General features: G+C 52.6%; 1 protein-coding gene and 2 long non-coding RNA genes across 3 annotated transcripts; all 3 read left to right on the forward strand.

Annotated features, from left to right (window-relative positions):
- Positions 1-25,141, forward strand: LOC125687418 (rho GTPase-activating protein 32-like). Its single transcript, XM_048932542.1, has 16 exons — positions 1-29; positions 117-223; positions 16,812-16,897; positions 17,569-17,646; positions 17,953-18,075; positions 18,655-18,732; positions 19,526-19,607; positions 20,314-20,457; positions 21,048-21,150; positions 21,415-21,547; positions 22,075-22,157; positions 22,532-22,639; positions 23,005-23,150; positions 23,655-23,859; positions 24,378-24,523; positions 24,714-25,141. Exons 2-16 carry the CDS (start codon positions 130-132, stop codon positions 25,139-25,141), a joined length of 2,037 nt encoding a protein of 678 aa, XP_048788499.1. The 5' UTR covers positions 1-29; positions 117-129.
- Positions 8,858-10,309, forward strand: LOC125687271 (uncharacterized). Its single transcript, XR_007374041.1, has 3 exons — positions 8,858-8,913; positions 9,715-9,860; positions 10,049-10,309. It is a non-coding gene; the product is annotated as an uncharacterized LOC125687271 (long non-coding RNA).
- On the forward strand, positions 11,400-13,314 carry LOC125687268 (uncharacterized). Its single transcript, XR_007374038.1, has 3 exons — positions 11,400-11,555; positions 11,662-12,041; positions 12,138-13,314. It is a non-coding gene; the product is annotated as an uncharacterized LOC125687268 (long non-coding RNA).
- Positions 25,142-26,282: the final 1,141 nt, after the last annotated feature.

The following is a 26,282-nucleotide window of genomic DNA, read 5'->3' on the forward strand; positions in this document are numbered from 1 at the left end:
CAAACCGAAGCTTGCTCATCTCAGTGGAGGTACCTTAGCTATATTCTAATGGTGTGTGCAAAATAAGTTTCATGTTCACGAGTCCTTTCTGACTCACTACGTGTTTGATTGCACAGGAAGAAAAGCTTGATGTCTGTGCCAAGGGAGACGTACACCGCACTTGCGCTGCCTGGACGATGTGGAAACTGGAAATTCTGGGGTGTGCTGAAGCATGCCCTCTCAGGTCAGTCTAAGCATATATAGAGTAGACCTGTCCAACAAAACAGGGAATAGACAGTTAAACCCATTCTGTTGGGAAATACTCTGTCCTTCTAAGTACCTTTAGAACGTGAGTTTCTTCAATTAATTACTCAACTCATTTGCTTTTCCTGAATGATCCTAAGTTCTTTTCTCAGGCTACATCTGCCCTCTGCTCAGTCCAAGGAGAATCCCTGCCTGCAGATGCAATGACACAGCATGGCTCACAACCTCATTTGTCATTGCTTACTCTTATGGTAGCTGCCATCCATGTCCACCCTGCGTATTCTTAGAGCTCTTCTGGAGTCCATGGGGCAGACTTATGGTTGAACTGAAGGGAATTTCTTCATATTGCTCTAGCTCCAGATGATTATCCCTAGTATCATTATATTAAAAAAAAAAAAAAAAAAAAAAAAAAAGGCGTTTTGAAGTAGTGTGATATATATTCTGTGCCTCAGAATGTGGCACGTGTGGCATGAGAGAGTTTTGAGGCCACGAGGACTGCTCAGACAGCATGAGAACTGTAAGGGCAGAGAGCTATAGGTGATGCAGCGCTGTTTGTGGCACCCGCAGGAAGCGGTAGCTGGAACAAAATATGGCCAGAAGAGTGATCAGATTGTGTTTGGTAAGGAACTATTTCATTAGTTGTAGAAGTTTGACAAAATGTATATTCAGGATGATGATCAGCGTGCCAGGTGCTGGGACCATGCCGAAAGAGAAATGGTGTGAAAACGTCGGTGCAATTTGCAATATATCCCCTTCCACAAAGCCCTCAGATCCATGCTGCAACTGCATCCAAAGCAACCCAGAGCCCTGTGCTTATTGTACCCGGAGCTATCGGTGCCAGGAGTTGCTGCTGTGTTTGCGAGGACGTTGTGTCAGCAGTGTGCCGTCAGTGGGGTTGTTTGATGACAATGAAACAGCTGAATGTTGTACCTCAAGACTAAGAAAAAAGATGGTAGTCGAGACTGTGTGTCTAGGTATAGATAGCTTGATAGAGATCTATAGGAGTCCAGTGTGGATTGTACATAGGCCCTGCGCTGCAAGGTACACTGTTGGGAAGCAATGTCCATCTGCCCAAGGGCAGGAAGGCCCTGCAGAGGGACGGCCTGAGGCCAGTCGTACCAGGCTGCACAGCTGAGGCCAGTCGTAGGAGGCAGCACAGGAGCAAGCGCTGGGTCCTGCGCTGTGGTCATGACAACCGCATGGCAGCTTCTGCAGGATTGGGCTGAGGTAGAATTCGAACCGCCCGCTGATTCTAGAATGTTGGGTGCTGTGTTGGAATCTTCTGGTCCTGTGACATGGTCTTGCCTCCCCACCCTGTTGTCATGGCGGAGCAGCCTGGTGGCCCTTAGTGATGTCACAAGCGGCTGGAATGAGGGGAGGAGCAGTGCGTGCTGCGTCCCTTCATTGGAGCGCTTGAGCTCTGCGTGAGTAGCTCGCTTGTTGCCCTTGTGCAGCGACTGAGTGCCTTCGTTTTCACCCCTTGTGTCTTGCGCAGCATCTTGTAGGTAAGCTGAGACAGGGCGTGGGATAGAGGGGTGGGCAGTGAGCTGTTGAGAACTGCTGGCTGGTGGAGCTCCTAGCAGCTCATACTGCTTACTCTTGTCCATCAGACGTAACTTTCAGCCAGTACCTGCATTCCCAAGCGATCCACAAAGATGGCATTTGTCCCATGGTTTTTCCCTTGTCATCTTTGCTCCATTGTGCAAGCTCACAGACCTGTTCCTTCTCTCTCCTCTACCCGCTCCCTTGGTGCAGCTTTTGCTCGTGGAAGAACAGAGCAAAGTGACAAGAAACAGCTGCGAGTTCAAGGAATTGTCTACCTTGTTCTGATCTCCTGCCAGGTACGTGCCACGCTTTGTCCCCCCACGTGGTTGACCAGCACTGTGTCGCACCATGTTTGGTAACACAGCCTCACCCAGCTTTGATGGGACACTGGTCCCGTGTGGGCTTTTTCCCTTCCCCTGCATCTCCGCCCTCAGAAGGATGCTGTGTGTGGTGCTGTGACCAGCTGGTCTGAAGGAAACCAATCCCTTAGGCAAAGAGTCCTAGGCCCAGTTTGTGCCGAGCTGCAGAGCGTGACCCAAGGTCACAAGCACGCACGCTTGGGCTGTGTGAGTGTGCGCGGCAGCTGTAGGGAGCACAGCAGAGATGCAATCAAGGAAATGTCCTTGATGTGCGGGGCTGCAGCAGGTGCCGGTGGTGAGGCTGCTGGGAGCCGTGGCCGGGGAGCAGATGCACCTGCAGCAATGATTCCTCTCACTGCCCTGCTGCTGCGCTGTCAGAGCGCCCTGGGTGAATGCATCTGCTGCTTTGTGCCAGTCCCCATCTGCTAGCAGAGGGACAGCTGCTTGGTCAATTGCTGCCTAATGGGCTGTCCCATTTGAACGGAGTGAACAGAGTGGTTGCTTCTAGAGCACCTGCCTGTGCCAGAGGATAGCCAAGGGTAGTTCTCCGGTAGTCTCTCAATACTGTGGTGTGTGAAGAGAGAAAATATGAGCGTGTTTCTCTTCAGTTCCAGCTTGTCGTGCCTGCTGTGATGGGCGTCGCGTGCAGCGAGATCAGCTGTGGGCCTGACATGACATGGATGGAGGTAGAGTACGGAGCTCTGATTGGTCTTTGTTCCCTGATTTGAGCCAGCAGAGTGAGCTGCAGATGTGCTCTCCTGCTTTTCAAGAGAGAGCGAATCCTTGCGGCTCTGCAGTTGTGCTGTCCTGCTTTTCAAGAGAGAGCGAATCCTTGCGGCTCTATCAGTGTCACTGAAAAGCTGCCTTAAAGGCTTTCTTTCCTTGCTGCGGGCATGTTCTTAGCCTTGCCGTTCCTTCTTGTGTGCCCATGATAAGGACCGAGTGCATTTCCTGCAGCTTTTTCTGCTGACGTGCTCCTCAGCCCTGAAATCCTCCTCGTTTGCCCTCAGCTCCTCACCATGGCCTGTGCTCTCTGTTTCAGGCTGAGAACAACGGGAAGCCCCTGCTGGTCCGTGAGGAGTCATCTCTTAATATCCCAGCTATTGCTGCTGCCCACGTTATTAAGAGATACGTTGCCCAGGCACCGGGTGAACTCTCCTTGGAGGTAAGCAGTTAAGGGTGTTCCTTGTTGTCCTGTACAGAAGAGTATAACATGTGAAGCTATCAGGAATATTCTCAGACAGCTTCAGAGTGTTTGGTGAGGTGAAGCCCAGCAGATGCGGTTCCAGATTAGACTTGCACTGGGTTGGATGCAGGGAGGAGTTCAGCCATCTCTAAACTATGGCTCTATTTGGCATTGGAATCTTGTGATCAAAGAGCTACTGCCCAGTGTGGTAGCCTGGTCTCTGAGCAATGGCAGAGCAGTGTATGGAGTGTGCAGACCTGTTCAGGATCTGTTCCGCTGACTTATGCCTGCGGTTTAATTGGAGCTCTCCCTTTGGCAAAGAGCCTGCTGCTTTTGAGAACCATTTCATACTGAACAGCTGAATTCTGTGTGTTGTGTATTGCAGTGACTCTTCTACCTCCACGTTCGGTTGTACGACTGCAAATGCCTGAAGAGCTGCACTGGTGCAATGGCTCTCAAGCTTGACGATATTGGGCAGTGCAGAAGAATGCAGTCATTTGAGCTGCGCTTTCCTCCCAGCCGTGCTGAAGCTGGGATTGACGTTGCAATCTCTTGCAGGTGGGAGACCTCGTGTGCGTCATCGATATGCCGCCTCAGGAGCTGAGCCCCCGCTGGAGAGGCAAGCACGGCTTTCAGGTAGGCACAAGCTTCAGACATGAGAGCGCAACTTGGGTCGAGGCAGGAATCTCAGCTTAGAGCTGCCCTGCCTGCACAGCATGGCTCCTCATGGAAAATGGTTTCCCAGTGTTGGTGTCAGAGGACTTTCGCTTTTGCTGTGGGCTTGGGCCAGAGCTGAAAGTTGGTCTTTGTAGGAAACTGCCTCCTCAATTAACTTAGAAAGAAGAGCCTTCACAGCATGCATCAGGTCACGGCCACTGAACCGCACCTTTGGAAATGCAGCAGCTAGGACACGTGTTTCAGTGTCTCTGAGCACTTGTGCTTGCACCGATGCAGAAGGTGAAGTCAGTGTCTTTTATGAAGTCGCTGCCTGTCAGCCGAGATGAGGCAGGGTAACAGAGCCTCTGTGTGCTTGCTGCTGCTGCTGGCTGCAGAAGGCTGGGTAGCTCAGAGCTGGAGATGGCAGCTGCATCTCAGTCAGCAAGCAGAAAGTTCATAGGCTGTGCTAACTCAGATCTAGCTGCATCCATCTATAATATATAGCTTCTGTATGAATTCTTTCCCTTCGGGCACACTTGATATTTAGGGGTGCAGAGCATACTTGTCCTTTCCCCGCTCCATACACAGTTTTATGGATATTTGCCTGCCAATTTGGAATAATTATTAATTTTAAGCAGGCCATTTTTTTGTTGGATTGTCTTACGGAGCATCCGGCAGGCACGTTATGAGGAAAATGTGATGTTTGAACAGTTCAGGCCTGAGAAACGCTGCCTTCAGTATCACACCTCTCTTCTTCTTCTTGTTACAGGTTGGATTTTTCCCTGGTGAGTGTGTGGAGCTCATTAATGGAAAAATCCCGGAGAGTCTCATCAATTCAGTGCCAAAGCCAGGTACGGATGATACCTTTGGTGGTGCAGGGAAGCAAAATGGAGTCTTTTTTGGGTGTGTTGCGTGTTTAATACCTCCCTTATCCTTCCCACGTTATCCTCTGTGCTGATGATCCTTCATGCATAGCACGGGGCGTATGGCTGGTGTTTGTAGGCAGTGAGAATGAGGGAAGGCAAGGGTAGTTCTCCTTCAAGTCAGTACGAGGCTGAGAACAGCCAGCGTCCCTGGTGGACAGATAGAGGTCTGGTTGTGCTAGTGCTTCTGTGCTTGATCAGAACGTGGCTTTTCAAGAGGGTCCTTAATGCCCAGGTTGAGCAAGCTAAGCAAGAGGAGTGCATTAAACTCCATCAGAACGTGCAGAGATTTGGCCCAGTCCTCCTGTGTTTATGACTGGAGCTGGGGAAATCCTAGAATCCTTGTAGAATGGCTTGGCATGGAAGGGAGCTCAAGGATCATCAAGCTCCAAGCCCCCTGCCTCAAGCTGGGCTGCCAACCAAGCTCCACATTTAATGTGGGACTGGACCAGGCTGCCCAGGGCCCCATCCAGTCTGGCCTTGGACTCCTCCAGGGTTGGGGAAAATCCATTTTGGTACGCACTTGCTCATCATGTTCTTCCCGTTTTGAGGTGCTCTGTAGAATGTGTTGTGCTCGGCCTCGTCCAACGGAGCCAAACCTGAGATGAACTGGTTTCTTCCTTTTGTTGTGCAGTGCCAAAGAAGCGCGGCAAGCTCCTCACCTTCCTTCGTTCCGTGGTGAAGGCCCGGCCAAAGCAACGGAAAGAGCGGGAGGTGGAGAAGGAGAGGGTGTTCGGCCGTGACCTGGGAGAGCATCTTCTCCACTCTGGTCGTGATGGTAAGGGACAGCCCATTCCTGAGAGCCTCCCTGTTTGGGAACCTAAAGCTGAAAGGGAGATGGTATCTAGCAAGGGGCAGGTTGATACCAATGGAGAAACGGGGAATGGGAGTTGACGACTGAAAGATCAACTGAGTAGGTGATGGCTGCAAGGGAAATGCTCCTAAGGGACAAGCACATTTGTATTTGCTTAAAGCAAAGCCTGTAAGCCAATCCCCTGGTAGCCTGAAAAGAAAGGAAGCCTTTTGGCCAAAGAGAGTGTCCTGCCTCAGTTTCCCAGCTCCTTCCGGGCGTGAGATTTTCCACCTCCATTCCCGTGGGAGCTGTGATGGGACTTGCAATGTCTGCGGCTTCCCCGGAATTACTTTCTCCAGGCTGATTCCTAGGTCCTGGCATTTCTGGAACGCAAGGAACACATCTCTGTCCAGTTTCCTCAGCAGCTCCTGCAGAGGTGTCTCTGACAGCTTTCCCCTTCAATGAAGAACACAGCAGTAGCCTGGCTGGGCTTAGTGGATGGGATGTGGCGGGAGCTTAGCCTGAGCCAGGACTTGAATGAGGAGCTCCAGTAACCGCCGGCACGTGTTCTTTAGTCCCCCAGGTCCTCCAGAGCTGCGCCGAGTTCATCGAGCAGCATGGCGTGGTGCAGGGGATATACCGCCTGTCCGGCGTGGCGTCCAACGTCCAGAGACTGCGGTAAGAGTGCTGCGACTGACAGACACAGCTGCCAGCAGGGGCACGTGCCCTGTTGCGGGCGTTCAGAGGCCTGTGGGCCATGCCTTAGCACCAAGAGAAGGTCTCCTTTGGGAACATCCCATCCAGCACGGCTGACGTGGTGCTGGTGGCCGAGTGGTTGTGTTCTCCTGTACATCAGGAAGCCCTTCCAACTCTTGATTGCATTGGGTGTGGCTTTTGACTTGCTTTCCTCTTTCTCAACCATTTTCGTGTCCTTCTCTGCAGCCAGGAATTTGAGTCTGAGCAGGTTCCTGAGCTAACGGTCCGCGACGTTCACAGCGCGAGCTCCCTCTGCAAAATGTACTTCAGGGAGCTCCCGACCCCCCTGCTGACCAACCAGCTGTACGACAAGTTCTCGGTAAGCACAAGGCAACGCCTTTCCTTTCCCTCTTCCCTGGGCCTCTTGGGAGATGGCTGCAGCAGTGCCCCAGCTCTGAGGCCCTTCTTCTGTTAGCGCCACGGGGTTTACTCGCATGTCTTTGCCACATCCTGCATCGTGCTGATGCCACTTCTGGTGGCCCCAGGAGGTGGTTATTTCCATATTCACAATGCTTAAGAGAATTCCTGTGTTGTTTGTTTGTTTGTTTGTTTTTTGCTATTCCCAACTATTTCTGGAACGGGAAGGGAATTAATAGCCAAGGGTACTTGGAGATGAATGCCCCCTGCGAGGAGCTGAGCTGCCCAACCAGGCTGTAAACCGGCCCGGTGCTTGGACTCCTTGGCCGTGGTGGCACCAGCTGCGTGCCGCTATGTTCGCCAGTTGCCTCTGGGGAAGCCTAAAATCTTTCTCAGTGCTGACCAGCAGCGCGCTGTGCCCATGGTTCCCAACCCTGCGGCAGGTATCTCGCCTAATTTGTGTCTCAATCCCTTTCTGCCCTTTTCCAGGATGCTGTTGGTGCCACTACGGAGGAGGAGCGGCTGGTCAGAATGCGGGACGTCATCCAGCAGCTGCCCGCTCCTCACTACAGGTCAGTGCTGCCCTCAGCCTGCAGAGCTCAGCCCTGCTGCACTTCAGAGGGCAAAGTGCAATTCCAGGCTTTGTCTCACGTGAGCAACGGGATGCCTGGGTGTGCTGAAACACTGCATGGGGTTAATTGATGGGGTCAGTTCCTGGGCACGGGGCACGCTTGGTGCAGCTGATGGCTGTGGCTGTGCTGTGCTGGTGCTGGGTTCTGCAGCGTGGCACTTGGTCAAGTTGGATCTACTTCATCTTCAGCATCAGTAGCACTAATAACAACTAGTGTGAATTGAGGTTTGCTTTGTGAGTCGCAGCACGGGATGCTGGCTGGTGCTGAACATTTGCCTCTCTTGTTTCCCAGGACCTTGGCGTATCTGATGAGACACTTGGCCTGTCTGGCTGGGCACTGCTCCACCACAAACATGCATGCGAAGAACTTAGCGATTGTGTGGGCTCCAAACCTCTTAAGGTAAACTTCTTTTTCCGTTTCAACAGAACGCTTACATCTGTTCTCCAGTAGAATAAAGCAGTCCTCCCTTCTTCTGCACCACATGTGCTCTTCTCCTGTAAAATCTGCAGTGAGTGGCTGACAGCAGAGCAGGAGCCTGGACTGTTCTCCAACCCCACGTGGGCACAATTTCTAGCTGAGCATTGCTGCTCTCTTGTTTAGATGGGACTGGTGTGTCCTTGATCAGCCAGGAGAACTTCTTCAGTGGCATCACTGATTGCCCACTGCGGAAGTCTCCAGAGAACAAATGTGACAGCTTTGGGCTGCAGTAATTCAGACCTGGGGAAGCGATCTTGGCTGAATGACTTCTAAAACCTGCCTTTTCTACAGATCACAGCAGAGCGAGTCTGCCTGCGCCAGTGGGAGAGCTGCCTGCACGGAACTGCAGACGCAGTCGGCAGTGGTGGAATTCATCATTGACCACACAGACGTCCTCTTCTGCTCCACATCTGGACCTGACATGGCAGGTGGAGCAGGTGAGTGTCTTCCTCCATTAGCTTTATCTTGGTCCTGTCACCGTCACTATGATGTCTTGGAAGCAGGTGAAGCTTGGTGCAAGTGTGGCAGCGAAGCTTTCTGAGTTCACCATACCTGCTTTCTAGGGTTTTTGTTTGCCTGTTTCGATACAGGGAGCTGCTCTTAATTATGACTGCATCCTTTGCCATAGACACACCTCTGAGCACATGGTTATTTTGAGCTGCTCTTCTTGCAGCGGCTTGGTTAAGCAAGTCTGAGGAAAACACAGCAGCTCCCCCGGACCTGTGATGGCTGTGCTGCCGCTTTCTGATCCTGGCTCTCACCTGTGGTTTTCCCTTCCAGGGCACAGTTCTCTCTCAGGGCCCCAGTCTGTGCAGGCGTCTTCTCCTGCTACAGAGCTGCTCAGCCTGGAGGAGGCGCAGGCACGGAGGCGAGGCCACAGCAGCTCTCCTGTGGTTGTGACTGAGAGCAGGGACATAGAGGTGGAAGAAGGCCCTGCAGCTGTACGGGGGAAATTCCACACAGTCATCGACTTTCCATCTGAAAGGTAAAGAGGACTTTGTTTTCCAGCAGCTATCATCACTGTTTGGGTGGCTTGTGTTTGTTTTGTCCCCACTATTTCTAGTGCCTAAACTTGTGGAAACTAGATTTAATGAATGGTGCTTGAAGTGTTGCAGTGAATCTCCACTCCACTTTGGACTGTGAGATTGAACTAACATTCAGTTGCCTGACGGGCTGAGTTTAGCCACACAAGGCTGCCGTTCCTTCCTTGCTGGGCAGGCAGTCACGAGATGCACAAAGCCACGCTGACGTCTACCCTGGACTGTGCTGGATGTACCTGGAAACGTTGGGGTTTTCCGGACTTCACGGCCACGTGCCTGAAACCAATTCCTGTTCTCCTGAAAGCAGAGCTGTTGGTCAGACCTGCTGGCACGAGAAACTAGACATGGCAGTGAGATGGGCCGATGAGCTGTCAGTGTCAGAGTCAGAGATGCTTTTGACGTTCCTTTATGGCTGTGCAATTCCTCAGCCAGCAGTTATGCCTGCCAACTCAGTCAAAGCCTTCCTTTAGGCGCTGTCCTGTACAGGTGTGTGGAGCCTGTGGACCTCACGTGCTCTGCATCTTGCTTGACACAGTTGAGGGGAATTTAGCCAGCAAGACTTCAGGGCTGAGCTGTAGGAATGGAACCATCCCTCCACTGCTTGAAATGGAGCGAGTTTCTAAGCTGTGTTTCAGCAGGAACCAGGCGGTGCTAGGAACAAGCAACTGTTGGCAAGAGCTCAGTGCAGCTCTTCCCTCACTCTGCTCCACGCACGGCTCACACCATTCCCTGTTTTCTCTCTCCAGACCAAGTCCGCCCACCAAGATAAAGGAATCACCAGCTGGCTGTTGGTGTTCCTGCTTCAGCCTGGGAAAACCATCTTCTGGGGCCAAACGCCAGCCACAGCGCCGTCCCAGGGAGCCCTCAGAAATAGAAATCGTAGTGCTGGCAGGTAAGGGTGCAAATCCAGCTTTCAACGCCTTGCTTTTCAGCAACATAGAATTCTTGCTGTCAGTGGGCTTGTATCTACTTCCAGCGTTCCAACCCATACCTGACACCTTTAGTTCACCTGTGATCAAGAACCACTTTTGTAATTCAGCTTGTGAAAGTTTGGCACTAACCCCTGTGTATCCTTCCTAGATGAACTGAGCCCTTGTCCACCCAGAAGAGCCGGAGCAAGTAGCGAAGCTGGGCTGTGTGCTTCCCCCAGTGGAGAGCTCTTGGGAAGCACAAATGGCTGCGGTTCACATGACAGCCTTCCATGTAACAACAGTGATGGAGAGAGGGAGCTCATCCAAGTTCAAGCCCTCATTTCTCCCGGCTCTGCTGAAGATGCTGACCTGAGCCTGCCAGAAACCACAGGCACCAGCCTGGACTGTGACCCAGTGCCTCTGCAGTGCAGCCCAGCCCAAGCAGAGCCTGAGTGTCCCGACAGCAGCACCTCCATGCTGGAGCAGGTCAGCACCAGTGAGGAGAAGCTGAGCCTCTTGGAGGAGGACTTAGATTCAGGCCTCCAGTCCCAGGCACTGGGCAGCAGCACTGAGAGCTCTGAGCCACTCTCTCCGTGACCTTTCCATCCAAGAGAGGACGATTCCCACCTTTACCTGGACCTCTCACACCCTTCTGTCCTTTCCTTTAATAATAAAAGCACACTCGTGCTCACTCAACACCTTGAATGCCTGTGGAGTCTTCATTCACGAGGACTGGGATGAATGCAACAAACAGCAAGGCACCTCAGCTTGCAACGCTGAGGCTGCAGGGTGCATGAAGCAGAGCTCCAGGTTTGTTCCCGTTCTGTCTGGCTTCGGGATGTCTGCAGCTCCCATTTGGTACGGTAGCAAATAATCTCTAGCATCCTGGATGCTGCTTGTGATAACCCCAAGCTTCCCGGCGGTGGCTTTGTGATGCCTTTCAGGGCTTTTTGATGCACTGTGATGCCTTGGCTGCTCCCTAACACCTTTCTCCTCCAGCCGCGTCCATTCCTGGCTCTCAATCTCCCAATCTGCAGTTGGCTGAGCCACCACACGTGGGAGCGGTCGTTGGGAGCCGGCTGTTGGAGGCGCGGCAGACCTCAGTGGCAGCCGTTGCTGTCCTGGCAGCAGTGAGGCGGAAGCTGAGGCACGACGGGAGCAAGTGCTGAGGGCAGCTCTGCCGGAGGTGTGCGGGAGAGCGGTCGCGGGACAGGGAGAGGAGCCCTGCGCGGCCCCAAGCAAGGGGAGATGGCCGAAAAGGGGAGCACGGGAAGTTCCGCCCGTGGGTGAGAAGGGAGGTCTTTATGGTGAGGATGGCGCAGCTCTGGAACAGGCTGCCCAGGGAGGCTGTGGCTTCTCCTTGTCTGGAGATATTCCACAACCGCCTGGACGCCCACCTGCGCAGCCTGCTGTAGGAGCCTGTTTTGCAGGGGTGTTGGACTCAGTGATCCGTGGAGGTCCTTCCAGGCCCAGTTCTGTGCTTCTGTGATGTTACTCCTTGCTTCTTGCAGCAGCACGGTGTTTCAGAAGAGAGAAAAGCACGGCGGGCATCAACTGGATTTCTGTGGCTGGTAAAGCTGTGCCGAGAACTGGGCTGACTGCTGCCCCTGGCAATGTGTGCAAAGTCTGCAGAGGCAGAGGAATGACTTTTCTCTCCAAAGTTGAGCTTGTCTAAGGTAGGTCACTGCTGGGAGAGCTTCTGCTTTAAAGCATCAAGTTGTATAAGTAAGGTAATTTAAAAAGCAAGCTTGCCAGTTCTTTTTTACCTAAGTGATTTTTTAGCACGGGAAGGTTGGAGAGGCTTTTTGCGAACCGAAGATGGAGGGAGGAAAAGCAAGTGAAAGGCACGCTGTGCACAGCCAGCACACAGCACCTGCACCATTGCCCTGCACAAAGGAGGAGCAGCTCAGCAAGCTTGGCCTGGGCCATGGAAGGGAGCGTGCAAACGTCTGGAGCAGCCCCAGATGGGCTGGTTCTGCAGGTTGCTGTCTGCTGCTGTTTTCTCACATCCTGTTGCTCGGGGGTGGATTTGTTCATGTTCAGAGCTAGCAGGAAGCTCGCAAAGCCCTTTGTTTCAGCTGTCCCAAGGCTTTGATCCCTGGCTGCTGGGATGGGGCGTTTGAGGAGTGATGCCTGTGCTGTTGTCCAGCCAAGCTTTGGGGGTGAGTCTCGTTACCAGGGCATGTCTGACAGGACTGAGGGTGGGGGACCGGGCCAGTGGCACTTTGCTCTCGGTCTCGGTGTTTGTCTTTGCTCAGAAGGGCAGGTGGTGAACCTCACGAGCCAAAGCCTGCAGATGGGGTTTGCGGAGAAAGAGGTCCTGCAGGCCTTGTGTGGCAGCCACGGAGCTGGAGCGAGGCTGCGTCAGTGTAAAAGCCCAGCAATGCACAGAGGTGTGAAGGTGAGCTGTGGGCTCGAGTATCACAAGAGGGGGTGTGCATGGTCAGGGCTTGGATGCTTCTGTGTGTTTGAAGTGACTGTGGGGTAGTTAGCACTGCTGGGTGAGCTTGAGTGTCTGGAACAAGTGTGACGTGTCTTCCAGTTGCACGCTGTGTTCTTCCTGTTGTGTTGAGCTCTTGAGCTCCAGCCCTAAGTGAGGATGCAAGCGCTACTGCAGAAGGAACGGGTTGAGATTGGAAATGCAGTGCAAAGGGCTGGAGCCAGCAGGAGCTGGGATGTGATCATCCCCCTGTACTCAGCTCTGGTGAGTCCTCACCTTGAGTGCTGTGTTCAGTTCTGGGTCCCTGACTACAAGAAGGACACTGAATCCCCGAGATATTGCCAGAGAAGAGCAGTGAAGCTGTGAAGAGTGTAGAGCACCAGTCTCATGGGGAGCGGCTGGCTGAGAGAACTGGGATTATTTAGCCTGGAGAAGAGGAGGCTCAGGGCAGACCTTATCCCTCTCTACAATGAGCTGAAGAGAGATTATGTCGAGGTGGGGGTCGTCTTATTCTCCCGTGTCAGTAGCGATAGGACTGGGGGGAACGGCCTCAAGTTGCACGGGGGGAGATTGAGGCTGGACGTTAAGAAACGCTTCTCCACAGGAGTGCCCAGGGAGGTGATGGAGTTACTGTCCCTGCAGGTGTTCAAGAAACGTTAGATGTGGCAGTGAGGGACGTGGCTTAGTGGGGAATATTGGTGGTAGGTGGACGGTTGGACTGGATGATCTTGGAGATCTTTTGCAAGCTTGCTAATTCTATGATTCTGTGAAAGGCATCTGCTGGGCGAGTGCTTTGATGGGTGAGCATCCGGCTGCTGGACAGCAGGCAGCTGTTGTCTGTGCAGACAGCCACATCCATGGGGAGTGGAGGCTTTTTCACCTTAGCCTTGTCTTTCATGTCTCACGTGCAGTAAGTCCTGTTGTTACACACAGCATCTTGGGGGCAACCTTGATTTCTGCAGCCCCGAGCTTTGTGGCACGAGAGCTCTCGGCCATGCTTCTCCCTGTGATGTGTGACCGTACGGAAGGCCTCGCAGAAGCCTGGGTAGGTGATGGCAGTCGCTCCTCCTTTCCCCAGCGATGCTGGAAATAGCGTGGAACGGGACGCGGGGACATCCCAGCCGTGGGTTCCTCTCAGCAGGACTGAGCGGCTGTTCTGATCCTCGTGTTTGAACTTGAGGGAATCTGATGCTGAGTAGAGAAATGAGGGGCTTGTTCATAAAGAAGAAAAGACTGTGTCGCATCTTGTGGTGCAGGATGTTCTCCGAACTGCTGCTAACAGTGCCCAGGATGCTCCCTTTTTGAAGGGGAGAGGTTTAGCAGGGATTTCTTAAATGAAAATAGTTTGTCGTGTAATTTCCTTTTCATCGACCTTTCATGCTACTTCTTGATAAGTTATCTTTGGATTATGAATCAATATTTATTATTGAAGAGAACTGAAGAGAATACGTACGCACCCTGCACCTTCATCTGCACCGAGAATCTTCTGAACATCTTTGCACTGTTTCTTCTTGGCCCTGAGATGAAGCTGTGTGCAATATGGGCTTGGATGCATTTTCAGTCCGGTGCAGGACACGTAACCCTCATCTGAGTTGTCGTGCTGACAAGAACAACAGAGTAGCAAATTTTACAGGGTTGCGTGCTTTACTTTACTTTTTTTTTTTTTTTTTTTTTTTTCCCCCTCCAGTCATAACCATGGAACCACAGAAGCGTTACCCAGGCAGAAGGAGCCTTTGTCACCTGGACTTCCTACCAACGACACAGGCAGTGGAAGTCAGCATCCCAAGCATCCATGAAACCCCTGCACAGGACTGGTGAGAGTTACCCTGGCGCCGTCCTTTGGCAATCTCAGGTCTCTCTGTAAGCTCCCAAGCTGTGTCGTAACTCCTCCCGTGGTGCTGACTCAGCTCTCCCAGTCTTTTGTGTGGGAGAGCTGGAGTTGAACTCCTTCCTGCTTCCTGCCTCTGTCCTCCCTGCTTTGCCCATGGCCCACTGAGCCTCCATCCTTGTTAGGTGTCTTGAATTACTGAGTTGCTTAAGGATTGGGTGGACCAATTAAATTCTTAGCGATGTCTCTAGGTCCACGTGTGCACAAAAGCACACTCTGATGCAGTCAGTGTAATGATGAGCACATGCCTTGTTTCCTCTAGCCCGTATTTTTAGTTCAGGAGAACAGATTTCTGGAATGATGTTCAGCTTAGCACCACAATCCCCTTGCCGCCCCCCATTCCAGTCACTCACGAGGGCTTGAGATCCACAGGGAGGAAGTATTGCTGATAATTACAATCCATGGTTTTAAAACTGATTTAATCTATGGTGTATGATATGAATAGTCGTGGTGAATGACGTGGTAAGGCATCCCAGCAATTTTCAACAGGAATACTTCAAGGCAGCTTTTCAAGATTTCTTTGAGAACTCTCCAAGTCTCCAGGAATTTTAAGCGCCAAGGTTTCTTAGCCTTCCAAATGGCAGTGTTTCTATCTAAGCTGGCAGCCTTTAAGCCCAAACCCAAACTGAAGCTTGCTCATCTCAGTGGAGGTACCTTAGCTATATTCTAATGGTGTGTGCAAAATAAGTTTCATGTTCACGAGTCCTTTCTGACTCACTACGTGTTTGATTGCACAGGAAGAAAAGCTTGATGTCTGTGCCAAGGGAGACGTACACCGCACTTGCGCTGCCTGGACGATGTGGAAACTGGAAATTCTGGGGTGTGCTGAAGCATGCCCTCTCAGGTCAGTCTAAGCATACATAGAGTAGACCTGTCCAACAAAACAGGGAATAGACAGTTAAACCCATTCTGTTGGGAAATACTCTGTCCTTCTAAGTACCTTTAGAACGTGAGTTTCTTCAATTAATTACTCAACTCATTTGCTTTTCCTGAATGATCCTAAGTTCTTTTCTCAGGCTACATCTGCACTCTGCTCAGTCCAAGGAGAATCCCTGCCTGCAGATGCAATGACACAGCATGGTTCACAACCGCATTTTTCATTGCTTACTCTTATGGTAGCTGCCATCCATGTCCACCCTGCGTATTCTTAGAGCTCTTCTGGAGTCCATGGGGCAGACTTATGGTTGAACTGAAGGGAATTTTTTCATATTGCTCTAGCTCCAGATGATTATCCCTAGTATCATTATATTATAAAAAAAAAAGGTGTTTTGAAGTAGTGTGATATATATTCTGTGCCTCAGAATGTGGCACGTGTGGCATGAGAGAGTTTTGAGGCCACGAGGACTGCCCAGACAGCGTGAGAACTGTAAGGGCAGAGAGCTATAGGTGATGCAGCGCTGTTTGTGGCACCCGCAGGAAGCGGTAGCTGGAACAAAATATGGCCAGAAGAGTGATCAGATTGTGTTTGGTAAGGAACTATTTCATTAGTTGTAGAAGTTTGACAAAATGTATATTCAGGATGATGATCAGCGTGCCAGGTGCTGGGACCATGCCGAAAGAGAAATGGTGTGAAAACGTCGGTGCAATTTGCAATATATCCCCTTCCACAAAGCCCTCAGATCCATGCTGCAACTGCATCCAAAGCAACCCAGAGCCCTGTGCTTGTTGTACCCGGAGCTATTGGTGCCAGGAGTTGCTGCTGTGTTTGCGAGGACGTTGTGTCAGCAGTGTGCCGTCAGTGGGGTTGTTTGATGACAATGAAACAGCTGAATGGTGTACCTCAAGACTCAGAAAAAAGATGGTAGTGGTGACTGTGTGTCTAGGTATAGATAGCTTGATAGAGATCTATAGGAGTCCAGTGTGGATTGTACATAGGCCCTGCGCTGCAAGGTACACTGTTGGGAAGCAATGTCCATCTGCCCGAGGGCAGGAAGGCCCTGCAGAGGGACGGCCTGAGGCCAGTCGTACCAGGCTGCACAGCTGAGGCCAGTCGTAGGAGGCTGCACAGGAGCAAGCGCTGGGTCCTGCGCTGTGGTCATGACAACCGCATGGCAGCTTCTGCAGGATTGGGCTGAGGTAGAATTCCAACCGCCCGCTGATTCTAGAATGTTGGGTGCTGTGTTGGAATCTTCTGGTCCTGTGACGTGGTCTTGCGTCCCCACCCTGTCGTCATGGTGGAGCAGCCTGGTGGCCCTTAGTGATGTCACAAGCGGCTGGAATGAGGGGAGGAGCAGTGCGTGCTGCGTCCCTTCATTGGAGCGCTTGAGCTCTGCGTGAGTAGCTCGCTTGTTGCCCTTGTGCAGCGACTGAGTGCCTTCGTTTTCACCCCTTGTGTCTTGCGCAGCATCTTGTAGGTAAGCTGAGACAGGGCGTGAGATACAGGGGTGGGCAGTGAGCTGTTGAGAACTGCTGGCTGGTGGAGCTCCTAGCAGCTCATACTGCTTACTCTTGTCCATCAGACGTAACTTTCAGCCAGTACCTGCATTCCCAAGCGATCCACAAAGATGGCATTTGTCCCATGGTTTTTCCCTTGTCATCTTTGCTCCATTGTGCAAGCTCACAGACCTGTTCCTTCTCTCTCCTCTACCCGCTCCCTTGGTGCAGCTTTTGCTCGTGGAAGAACAGAGCAAAGTGACAAGAAACAGCTGCGAGTTCAAGGAATTGTCTACCTTGTTCTGATCTCCTGCCAGGTACGTGCCACGCTTTGTCCCCCCACGTGGTTGACCAGCACTGTGTCGCACCATGTTTGGTAACACAGCCTCACCCAGCTTTGATGGGACACTGGTCCCGTGTGGGCTTTTTCCCTTCCCCTGCAGCTCCGCCCTCAGAAGGATGCTGTGTGTGGTGCTGTGACCAGCTGGTCTGAAGGAAACCAAACCCTTAGGCAAAGAGTCCTAGGCCCAGTTTGTGCCGAGCTGCAGAGCGTGACCCAAGGTCACAAGCACGCACGCTTGGGCTGTGTGAGTGTGCGCGGCAGCTGTAGGGAGCACAGCAGAGATGCAATCAAGGAAATGTCCTTGATGTGCGGGGCTGCAGCAGGTGCCGGTGGTGAGGCTGCTGGGAGCCGTGGCCGGGGAGCAGATGCACCTGCAGCAATGATTCCTCTCACTGCCCTGCTGCTGCGCTGTCAGAGCGCCCTGGGTGAATGCATCTGCTGCTTTGTGCCAGTCCCCATCTGCTAGCAGAGGGACAGCTGCTTGGTCAAATGCTGCCTAATGGGCTGTCCCATTTGAACAGAGTGAACAGAGTGGTTGCTTCTAGAGCACCTGCCTGTGCCAGAGGATAGCCAAGGGTAGTTCTCCGGTAGTCTCTCAATACTGTGGTGTGTGAAGAGAGAAAATATGAGCGTGTTTCTCTTCAGTTCCAGCTTGTCGTGCCTGCTGTGATGGGCGTCGCATGCAGCGAGATCAGCTGTGGGCCTGACATGACACGGATGGAGGTAGAGTACGGAGCTCTGATTGGTCTTCGTTCCCTGATTTGAGCCAGCAGAGTGAGCTGCAGATGTGCTCTCCTGCTTTTCAAGAGAGAGCGAATCCTTGCGGCTCTATCAGTGTCACTGAAAAGCTGCCTTAAAGGCTTTTTTGCCTTGCTGCGGGCATGTTCTTAGCCTTGCCGTTCCTTCTTGTGTGCCCATGATAAGGACCGAGTGCATTTCCTGCAGCTTTCTCTGCTGACGTGCTCCTCAGCCTGAAATCCTCCTCGTTTGCCCTCAGCTCCTCACCATGGCCTGTGCTCTCTGTTTCAGGCTGAGAACAACGGGAAGCCCCTGCTGGTCCGTGAGGAGTCATCTCTTAATATCCCAGCTATTGCTGCTGCCCACGTTATTAAGAGATACGTTGCCCAGGCACCGGGTGAACTCTCCTTGGAGGTAAGCAGTTAAGGGTGTTCCTTGTTGTCCTGTACAGAAGAGTATAACATGTGAAGCTATCAGGAATATTCTCAGACAGCTTCAGAGTGTTTGGTGAGGTGAAGCCCAGCAGGTGCGGTTCCAGATTAGACTTGCACTGGGTTGGATGCAGGGAGGAGTTCAGCCATCTCTAAACTATGGCTCTATTTGGCATTGGAATCTTGTGATCAAAGAGCTACTGCCCAGTGTGGTAGCCTGGTCTCTGAGCAATGGCAGAGCAGTGTATGGAGTGTGCAGACCTGTTCAGGATCAGTTCCGCTGACTTATGCCTGCGGTTTAATTGGAGCTCTCCCTTTGGCAAAGAGCCTGCTGCTTTTGAGAACCATTTCATACTGAACAGCTGAATTCTGTGTGTTGTGTATTGCAGTGACTCTTCTACCTCCACGTTCGGTTGTACGACTGCAAATGCCTGAAGAGCTGCACTGGTGCAATGGCTCTCAAGCTTGACGATATTGGGCAGTGCAGAAGAATGCAGTCATTTGAGCTGCGCTTTCCTCCCAGCCGTGCTGAAGCTGGGATTGACGTTGCAATCTCTTGCAGGTGGGAGACCTCGTGTGCGTCATCGATATGCCGCCTCAGGAGCTGAGCCCCCGCTGGAGAGGCAAGCACGGCTTTCAGGTAGGCACAAGCTTCAGACGTGAGAGCGCAACTTGGGTCGAGGCAGGAATCTCAGCTTAGAGCTGCCCTGCCTGCACAGCATGGCTCCACATGGAAAATGGTTTCCCTGTGTTGGTGTCAGGGGACTTTCCCTTTTGCTGTGGGCTTAGGCCAGAGCTGAAAGTTGGTCTTTGTAGGAAACTGCCTCCTCAATTAACTTAGAAAGAAGAGCCCTCACAGCATGCATCAGGTCACGGCCACTGAACCGCACCTTTGGAAATGCAGCAGCTAGGACACGTGTTTCAGTGTCTCTGAGCTCTTGTGCTCGCACCCATGCGGAAGGTGAAGTCAGTGTCTTTTAGGAAGTCGCTGCAGGTCAGCCGAGATGAGGCAGGGTAACAGAGCCTCTGTGTGCTTGCTGCTGCTGCTGGCTGCAGAAGGCTGGGTAGCTCAGAGCTGGAGATGGCAGCTGCATCTCAGTCAGCAAGCAGAAAGTTCATAGGCTGTGCTAACTCAGATCTAGCTGCATCCATCTATCATAATATATAGCTTCTGTATGAAGTCTTTCCCTTCGGGCACACTTGATATTTAGGGGTGCATAGCATACTTGTCCTTTCCCCGCTCCATACACAGTTTTATGGATATTTGCCTGCCAATTTGGAATAATTATTAATTTTAAGCAGGCCATTTTTTTGTTGGATTGTCTTACGGAGCATCCGGCAGGCACGTTATGAGGAAAATGTGATGTTTGAACAGTTCAGGCCTGAGAAACGCTGCCTTCAGTATCACACCTCTCTTCTTCTTCTTGTTACAGGTTGGATTTTTCCCTGGTGAGTGCGTGAAGCTCATTAACGGAAAAATCCCGGAGTCTCTCATCAATTCAGTGCCAAAGCCAGGTATGGATGATCCATTTGATGGTGCAGGGAAGCAAAATGGAGTCTTTTTTGGGTGTGTTCCATGTTTAATACCTCCCTTATCCTTCCCACGTTATCCTGTGTGCTGATGATCCTTCATGCATAGCACAGGGCGTATGGCTGGTGTTTGTAGGCAGTGAGAATGAGGGAAGGCAAAGGTAGTTCTCCTGCAAGTCAGTACGAGGCTGAGAACAGCCAGCGTCCCTGGTGGACAGATAGAGGTCTGGTTGTGCTAGTGCTTCTGTGCTTGATCAGAACGTGGCTTTTCAAGAGGGTCCTTAATGCGCAGGTTGAGCAAGCTAAGCAAGAGGAGTGCATTAAACTCCATCAGAACGTGCAGAGATTTGGCCCAGTCCTCCTGTGTTTATGACTGGAGCTGGGGAAATCCTAGAATCCTTGTAGAATGGCTTGGCATGGAAGGGAGCTCAAGGATCATCAAGCTCCAAGCCCCCTGCCTCAAGCTGGGCTGCCAACCAAGCTCCACATTTAATGTGGGACTGGACCAGGCTGCCCAGGGCCCCATCCAGTCTGGCCTTGGACTCCTCCAGGGTTGGGGAAAATCCATTTTGGTACGCACTTGCTCATCATGTTCTTCCCGTTTTGAGGTGCTCTGTAGAATGTGTTGTGCTCGGCCTCGTCCAACGGAGCCAAACCTGAGATGAACTGGTTTCTTCCTTTTGTTGTGCAGTGCCAAAGAAGCGCGGCAAGTTCCTCACCTTCCTTCGTTCCGTGGTGAAGGCCCGGCCAAAGCAACGGAAAGAGCGGGAGGTGGAGAAGGAGAGGGTGTTCGGCCGTGACCTGGGAGAGCATCTTCTCCACTCTGGTCGTGATGGTAAGGGACAGCCCATTCCTGAGAGCCTCCCTGTTTGGGAACCTAAAGCTGAAAGGGAGATGGTATCTAGCAAGGGGCAGGTTGATACCAATGGAGAAACGGGGAATGGGAGTTGACGACTGAAAGATCAACTGAGTAGGTGATGGCTGCAAGGGAAATGCTCCTAAGGGACAAGCACATTTGTATTTGCTTAAAGCAAAGCCTGTAAGCCAATCCCCTGGTAGCCTGAAAAGAAAGGAAGCCTTTTGGCCAAAGAGAGTGTCCTGCCTCAGTTTCCCAGCTCCTTCCGGGCGTGAGATTTTCCACCTCCATTCCCGTGGGAGCTGTGATGGGACTTGCAATGTCTGCGGCTTCCCCGGAATTACTTTCTCCAGGCTGATTCCTAGGTCCTGGCATTTCTGGAACGCAAGGAACACATCTCTGTCCAGTTTCCTCAGCAGCTCCTGCAGAGGTGTCTCTGACAGCTGTCCCCTTCAAGGAAGAACACAGCAGTAGCCTGGCTGGGCTTAGTGGATGGGATGTGGCGGGAGCGCAGCCTGAGCCAGGACTTGAATGAGGAGCTCCAGTAACCGCCGGCACGTGTTCTTTAGTCCCCCAGGTCCTCCAGAGCTGCGCCGAGTTCATCGAGCAGCATGGCGTGGTGCAGGGGATATACCGCCTGTCTGGCGTGGCGTCCAACGTCCAGAGACTGCGGTAAGAGTGCTGCGACTGACAGACACAGCTGCCAGCAGGGGCACGTGCCCTGTTGCGGGCGTTCAGAGGCCTGCGGGCCATGCCTTAGCACCAAGAGAAGGTCTCCTTTGGGAACATCCCATCCAGCGCGGCTGACGTGGTGCTGGTGGCCGAGTGGTTGTGTTCTCCTGTACATCAGGAAGCCCTTCCAACTCTTGATTGCATTGGGTGTGGCTTTTGACTTGCTTTCCTCTTTCTCAACCGTTTTTGTGTCCTTCTCTGCAGCCAGGAATTTGAGTCTGAGCAGGTTCCTGAGCTAACCGTCCGCGACGTTCACAGCGCGAGCTCCCTCTGCAAAATGTACTTCAGGGAGCTCCCGACCCCCCTGCTGACCGACCAGCTGTACGACAAGTTCTCGGTAAGCACAAGGCAACGCCTTTCCTTTCCCTCTTCCCTGGGCCTCTTGGGAGATGGCTGCAGCAGTGCCCCAGCTCTGAGGCCCTTCTTCTGTTAGCGCCACGGGGTTTACTCGCATGTCTTTGCCACATCCTGCATCGTGCTGATGCCACTTCTGGTGGTCCCCGGAGATGGTTATTTCCATATTCACAATGCTTAAGAGAATTCCTGTGTTGTTTGTTTGTTTGTTTGTTTTTTGCTATTCCCAACTATTTCTGGAACGGGAAGGGAATTAATAGCCAAGGGTACTTGGAGATGAATGCCCCCTGCGAGGAGCTGAGCTGCCCAACCAGGCTGTAAACCGGCCCGGTGCTTGGACTCCTTGGCCGTGGTGGCACCAGCTGCGTGCCGCTATGTTCGCCAGTTGCCTCTGGGGAGGCCTAAAATCTTTCTCAGTGCTGACCAGCAGGGCGCTGTGCCCATGGTTCCCGACCCTGCGGCAGGTATCTCGCCTGATTTGTGTCTCAATCCCTTTCTGCCCTTTCCCAGGATGCTGTTGGTGCCACTACGGAGGAGGAGCGGCTGGTCAGAATGCGGGACGTCATCCAGCAGCTGCCCGCTCCTCACTACAGGTCAGTGCTGCCCTCAGCCTGCAGAGCTCAGCCCTGCTGCACTTCAGAGGGCATTGGAGCGATTCCAGGCTTTGTCTCACGTGAGCAACACGATGCCTGGGTATGTTGAAGCGGTTGAAGGACACACGGGTTTAATTTACAGGGTTAATTTATTGGGTCAGTTCCTGAGCACGGGGGCACGCTTGGTGCAGCTGATGGCTGTGGCTGTGCTGTGCTGGTGCTGGGTTCTGCAGCGTGGCACTTGGTCAAGTTGGATCTACTTCATCTTCAGCATCAGTAGCACTAATAACAACTAGTGTGAATTGAGGTTTGCTTTGTGAGTCGCAGCACGGGATGCTGGCTGGTGCTGAACATTTGCCTCTCTTGTTTCCCAGGACCCTGGCGTATCTGATGAGACACTTGGCCTGTCTGTCTGCAAACAGCTCTGTCACCAACATGCACGCTAAGAACTTAGCCATTGTGTGGGCTCCAAACCTCTTAAGGTAAACTTCTTTTTCCGTTTCAACAGAACGCTTACATCTGTTCTCCAGTAGAATAAAGCAGTCCTCCCTTCTTCTGCACCACATGTGCTCTTCTCCTGTAAAATGTGCAGTGAGTGGCTGAGAGCAGAGCAGGAGCCTGGACTGTTCTCCAACCCCACGTGGGCACAATTTCTAGCTGAGCATTGCTGCTCTCTTGTGTAGATGGGACTGGTGTGTCCTTGATCAGCCAGGAGAACTTCTTCAGTGGCATCACTGCCCACTGCGGAAGTCTCCAGAGAACAAATGTGACAGCTTTGGGCTGCAGTAATTCAGACCTGGGGAAGCGATCTTGGCTGAATGACTTCTAAAACCTGCCTTTTCTACAGATCACAGCAGAGCGAGTCTGCCTGCGCCAGTGGGAGAGCTGCCTGCACGGAACTGCAGACACAGTCGTCTGTGGTGGAATTCATCATCGACCACACAGACGTCCTCTTCTGCTCCACATCTGGACCTGACCTCGCAGGTGGAGCAGGTGAGTGTCTTCCTCCATTAGCTTTATCTTGATCAGACACCTGGATCAAATGCAGACCTTCTCCAAGTCCTTTGAAATACACTTTTCCTGTCGAGGGGACAGCAGACTTCTAACCTAACTTGGGCTTAGGTTAGAATCTGGCACCCTGTTGCTGGATGCTGAGAATGTGCAAGCCCAAACTTGACAAGGAGAAAACTGTCACCGTCATTATGATGTTTTGCAAGCAGGTGAAGCTTGGTGAAAGTTTGGCGGCGAAGCTTTCTCAGTTCTCTGCCCCCCTTTTCTAGGGTTTTTGTTTGCCTGTTTCCACACAGTGAGCTGCTCTTAATTATGACTTCATCCTTTGCCATAGACACACCTCTGAGCACATGGTTATTTTGAGCTGCTCTTCTTGCAGCGGCTTGGTTAAGCAAGTCTGAGGAAAACACAGCAGCTCCCCCGGACCTGTGATGGCTGTGCTGCCGCTTTCTGATCCTGGCTCTCACCTGTGGTTTTCCCTTCCAGGGCACAGTTCTCTCTCAGGGCCCCAGTCTGTGCAGGCGTCTTCTCCTGCTACAGAGCTGCTCAGCCTGGAGGAGGCGCAGGCACGGAGGCGAGGCCACAGCAGCTCTCCTGTGGTTGTGACTGAGAGCAGGGACATAGAGGTGGAAGAAGGCCCCGCAGCTGTACGGGGGAAATTCCACACAGTCATCGACTTTCCATCTGAAAGGTAAAGAGGACTTCCTTTTCCAGTACCTTATCATCTTTTTTTGGTGGGTTTTTGTAGTTTCTTTTCGTGTTGTTTTTCTCTCTCCTCCCCCCCCATTATTTCTAGTGCTAAAGCTTGCTGATACTCAGTTAAACTGATGGTGCCTGAAGTGTTGCAGTGAATCTCCACTCCCTTTGCACTGTGAGACTGAACTCACATTCAGTTGCCCGCCAAGCTGAGTTTAGCCACACAGGGCTGGCATTCCCTCCTTGCTGGGCAGGCAGTCTCAAGCTGCATAAAGCCATGCTGACGTCTATCCCGGCCTGTGCTGGCTGTACCTGGAAACATTGGGGTTTTCCAGATTTCAGGGCCACGTGCCTGAATCCAATTCCAGTTCTCCTCGAAGCAGAGCTGTTGGTCAGACCTGCTGGCACAAGAAACTAGACATGGCAGTGAGACGGCCCGATGAGCTGTCAGAGTCAGAGATGCTATTGGAGTTTCACGCACAACTCGCACCATTCCCTGTTTTCTCTCTCCAGACCAAGTCCACCCAGCAAGATAAAGGAATCACCAGCTGGCTGTTGGTGTTCCTGCTTCAGCCTCAGAAAAGCATCCTCTGTGGCCAAACGCCAACCGCAGCACCGTCCCAGGGAGCCCACAGAGACAGACGTTGTAGTGCTGGCAGGTAAGGGTGCAAATCCTGCTTCCAAAACTCTGCTTCTCTGCAACATAGAATTCTTGCTGTCTGTGGGCTTGTTATTTCCTTCTAGCGTTCCAGCCCATACCTGACACCTTCAGATCTCCCCTGATCAAGAACCACTTTCATAATTCAGCTTGTGAGAGTTTGACACCAACCCCTGTTCATTCTTTTATAGGTGATTCGAGCTCTTGTCAACCCAGATGTGCCAGAGCAAGTAGTGATGCTGGGCTGTGTGGTTCCATGAATGGAGGGCTGTTAGGAAGCACAAGTGGCTGTGGATCAGCTGACCGCCTGCCGCATAACAACAGTGGCGGGCACAAGGAGCTCATCCAAGTTCAAGCCCTCATTTCTCCCGGCTCTGCTGAAGATGCTGACCTGAGCCTGCCAGAAACCACAGGCACCAGCCTGGACTGTGACCCAGTGCCTCTGCAGTGCAGCCCAGCCCAAGCAGAGCCCGAGTGTCCCGACAGCAGCACCTCCATGCTGGAGCAGGTCAGCACCAGCGAGGAGAAGCTGAGCCTCTTGGAGGAGGACTTAGATTCAGGCCTCCAGTCCCAGGCACTGGGCAGCAGCACTGAGAGCTCTGAGCCACTCTCTCCGTGACCTTTCCATCCAAGAGAGGACGATTCCCACCTTTACCTGGACCTCTCACACCCTTCTGTCCTTTCCTTTAATAATAAAAGCACACTCGTGCTCACTCAACACCTTGAATGCCTGTGGAGTCTTCATTCACGAGGACTGGGATGAATGCAACAAACAGCAAGGCACCTCAGCTTGCAATGCTGAGGCTGCAGGGTGCATGAAGCAGAGCTCCAGGTTTGTTCCCGTTTTGTCTGGCTTCGGGATGTCTGCAGCTCCCATTTGGTACGGTAGCAAATAATCTCTAGCATCCTGGATGCTGCTTGTGATAACCCCAAGCTTCCTGGTGGTGGCTTTGTGACGCCTTTCAGGGCTTTTGGATGCACTGTGATGCCTTGGCTGCTCCCTAACACCTCTCTCCTCCGGCTGCGTCCATTCCTGGCTCCCAACCTCCAAGCTGCCTGCACAGATCATCTGCAGCCCTGTTATCATCATGCTGCGGCAGGACGAGCTCACTCAGACCCAGCCTCTCATTGGTCAGCGGCAACGCTGTCCCACCCCCGCCTGCCTCTTATTCATCAGCGGCAGTGCTGTCCCGCCCCCACCAGTCTCTCATTGGTCAGCGGTAGCGCTGCCCCCTCTCCCGGGGGTTCCTTGATCTGCGGTAGCTCCGCCGGCTGTGATTGGCTGAGCCGCCGTGCCGGGGAGCGGTCATTGGGGGCCGGCTGTTGGAGGCGTGGAAGACCTCAGTGGCAGCCGTTGCTGTCCGGGCAGCAGCGAGGCGGAAGCCGCAGAGCGACGGGAGCGAGTGCTGAGGGCATTTCCGCCGGAGGTGTGCGGGACAGGGAGAGGAGCCCTGCGCGGCCCCAAGCAAGGGGAAATAGCCGTAAAGTGGAGCATGGGAAGTTCCGCCCGTGGACGAGAAGGGAGTTCTTCACGGTGAGGATGGCGCAGCTCTGGAACAGGCTGCCCAGGGAGGCTGTGGCTTCTCCCTGTCTGGAGATATTGCACAACCGCCTGGATGCCCAGGGAATTTTTTTCCGCGCTCTCTTCTGCCCTCGTGTGGCTTCTATGCGGAACTGCAACGAAGTTTTTTCCGTGGTCTCTACTGCCCTCGTGTGGCCAATCTGCGGAAGTGTAACGAAGTTTTTTCCGCTCTCTGTGC

The sequence above is a fragment of the Lagopus muta genome, chromosome Z, assembly GCF_023343835.1.
Source record: "Lagopus muta isolate bLagMut1 chromosome Z, bLagMut1 primary, whole genome shotgun sequence".
NCBI classification, from domain to species: Eukaryota; Metazoa; Chordata; class Aves; order Galliformes; family Phasianidae; genus Lagopus; species Lagopus muta.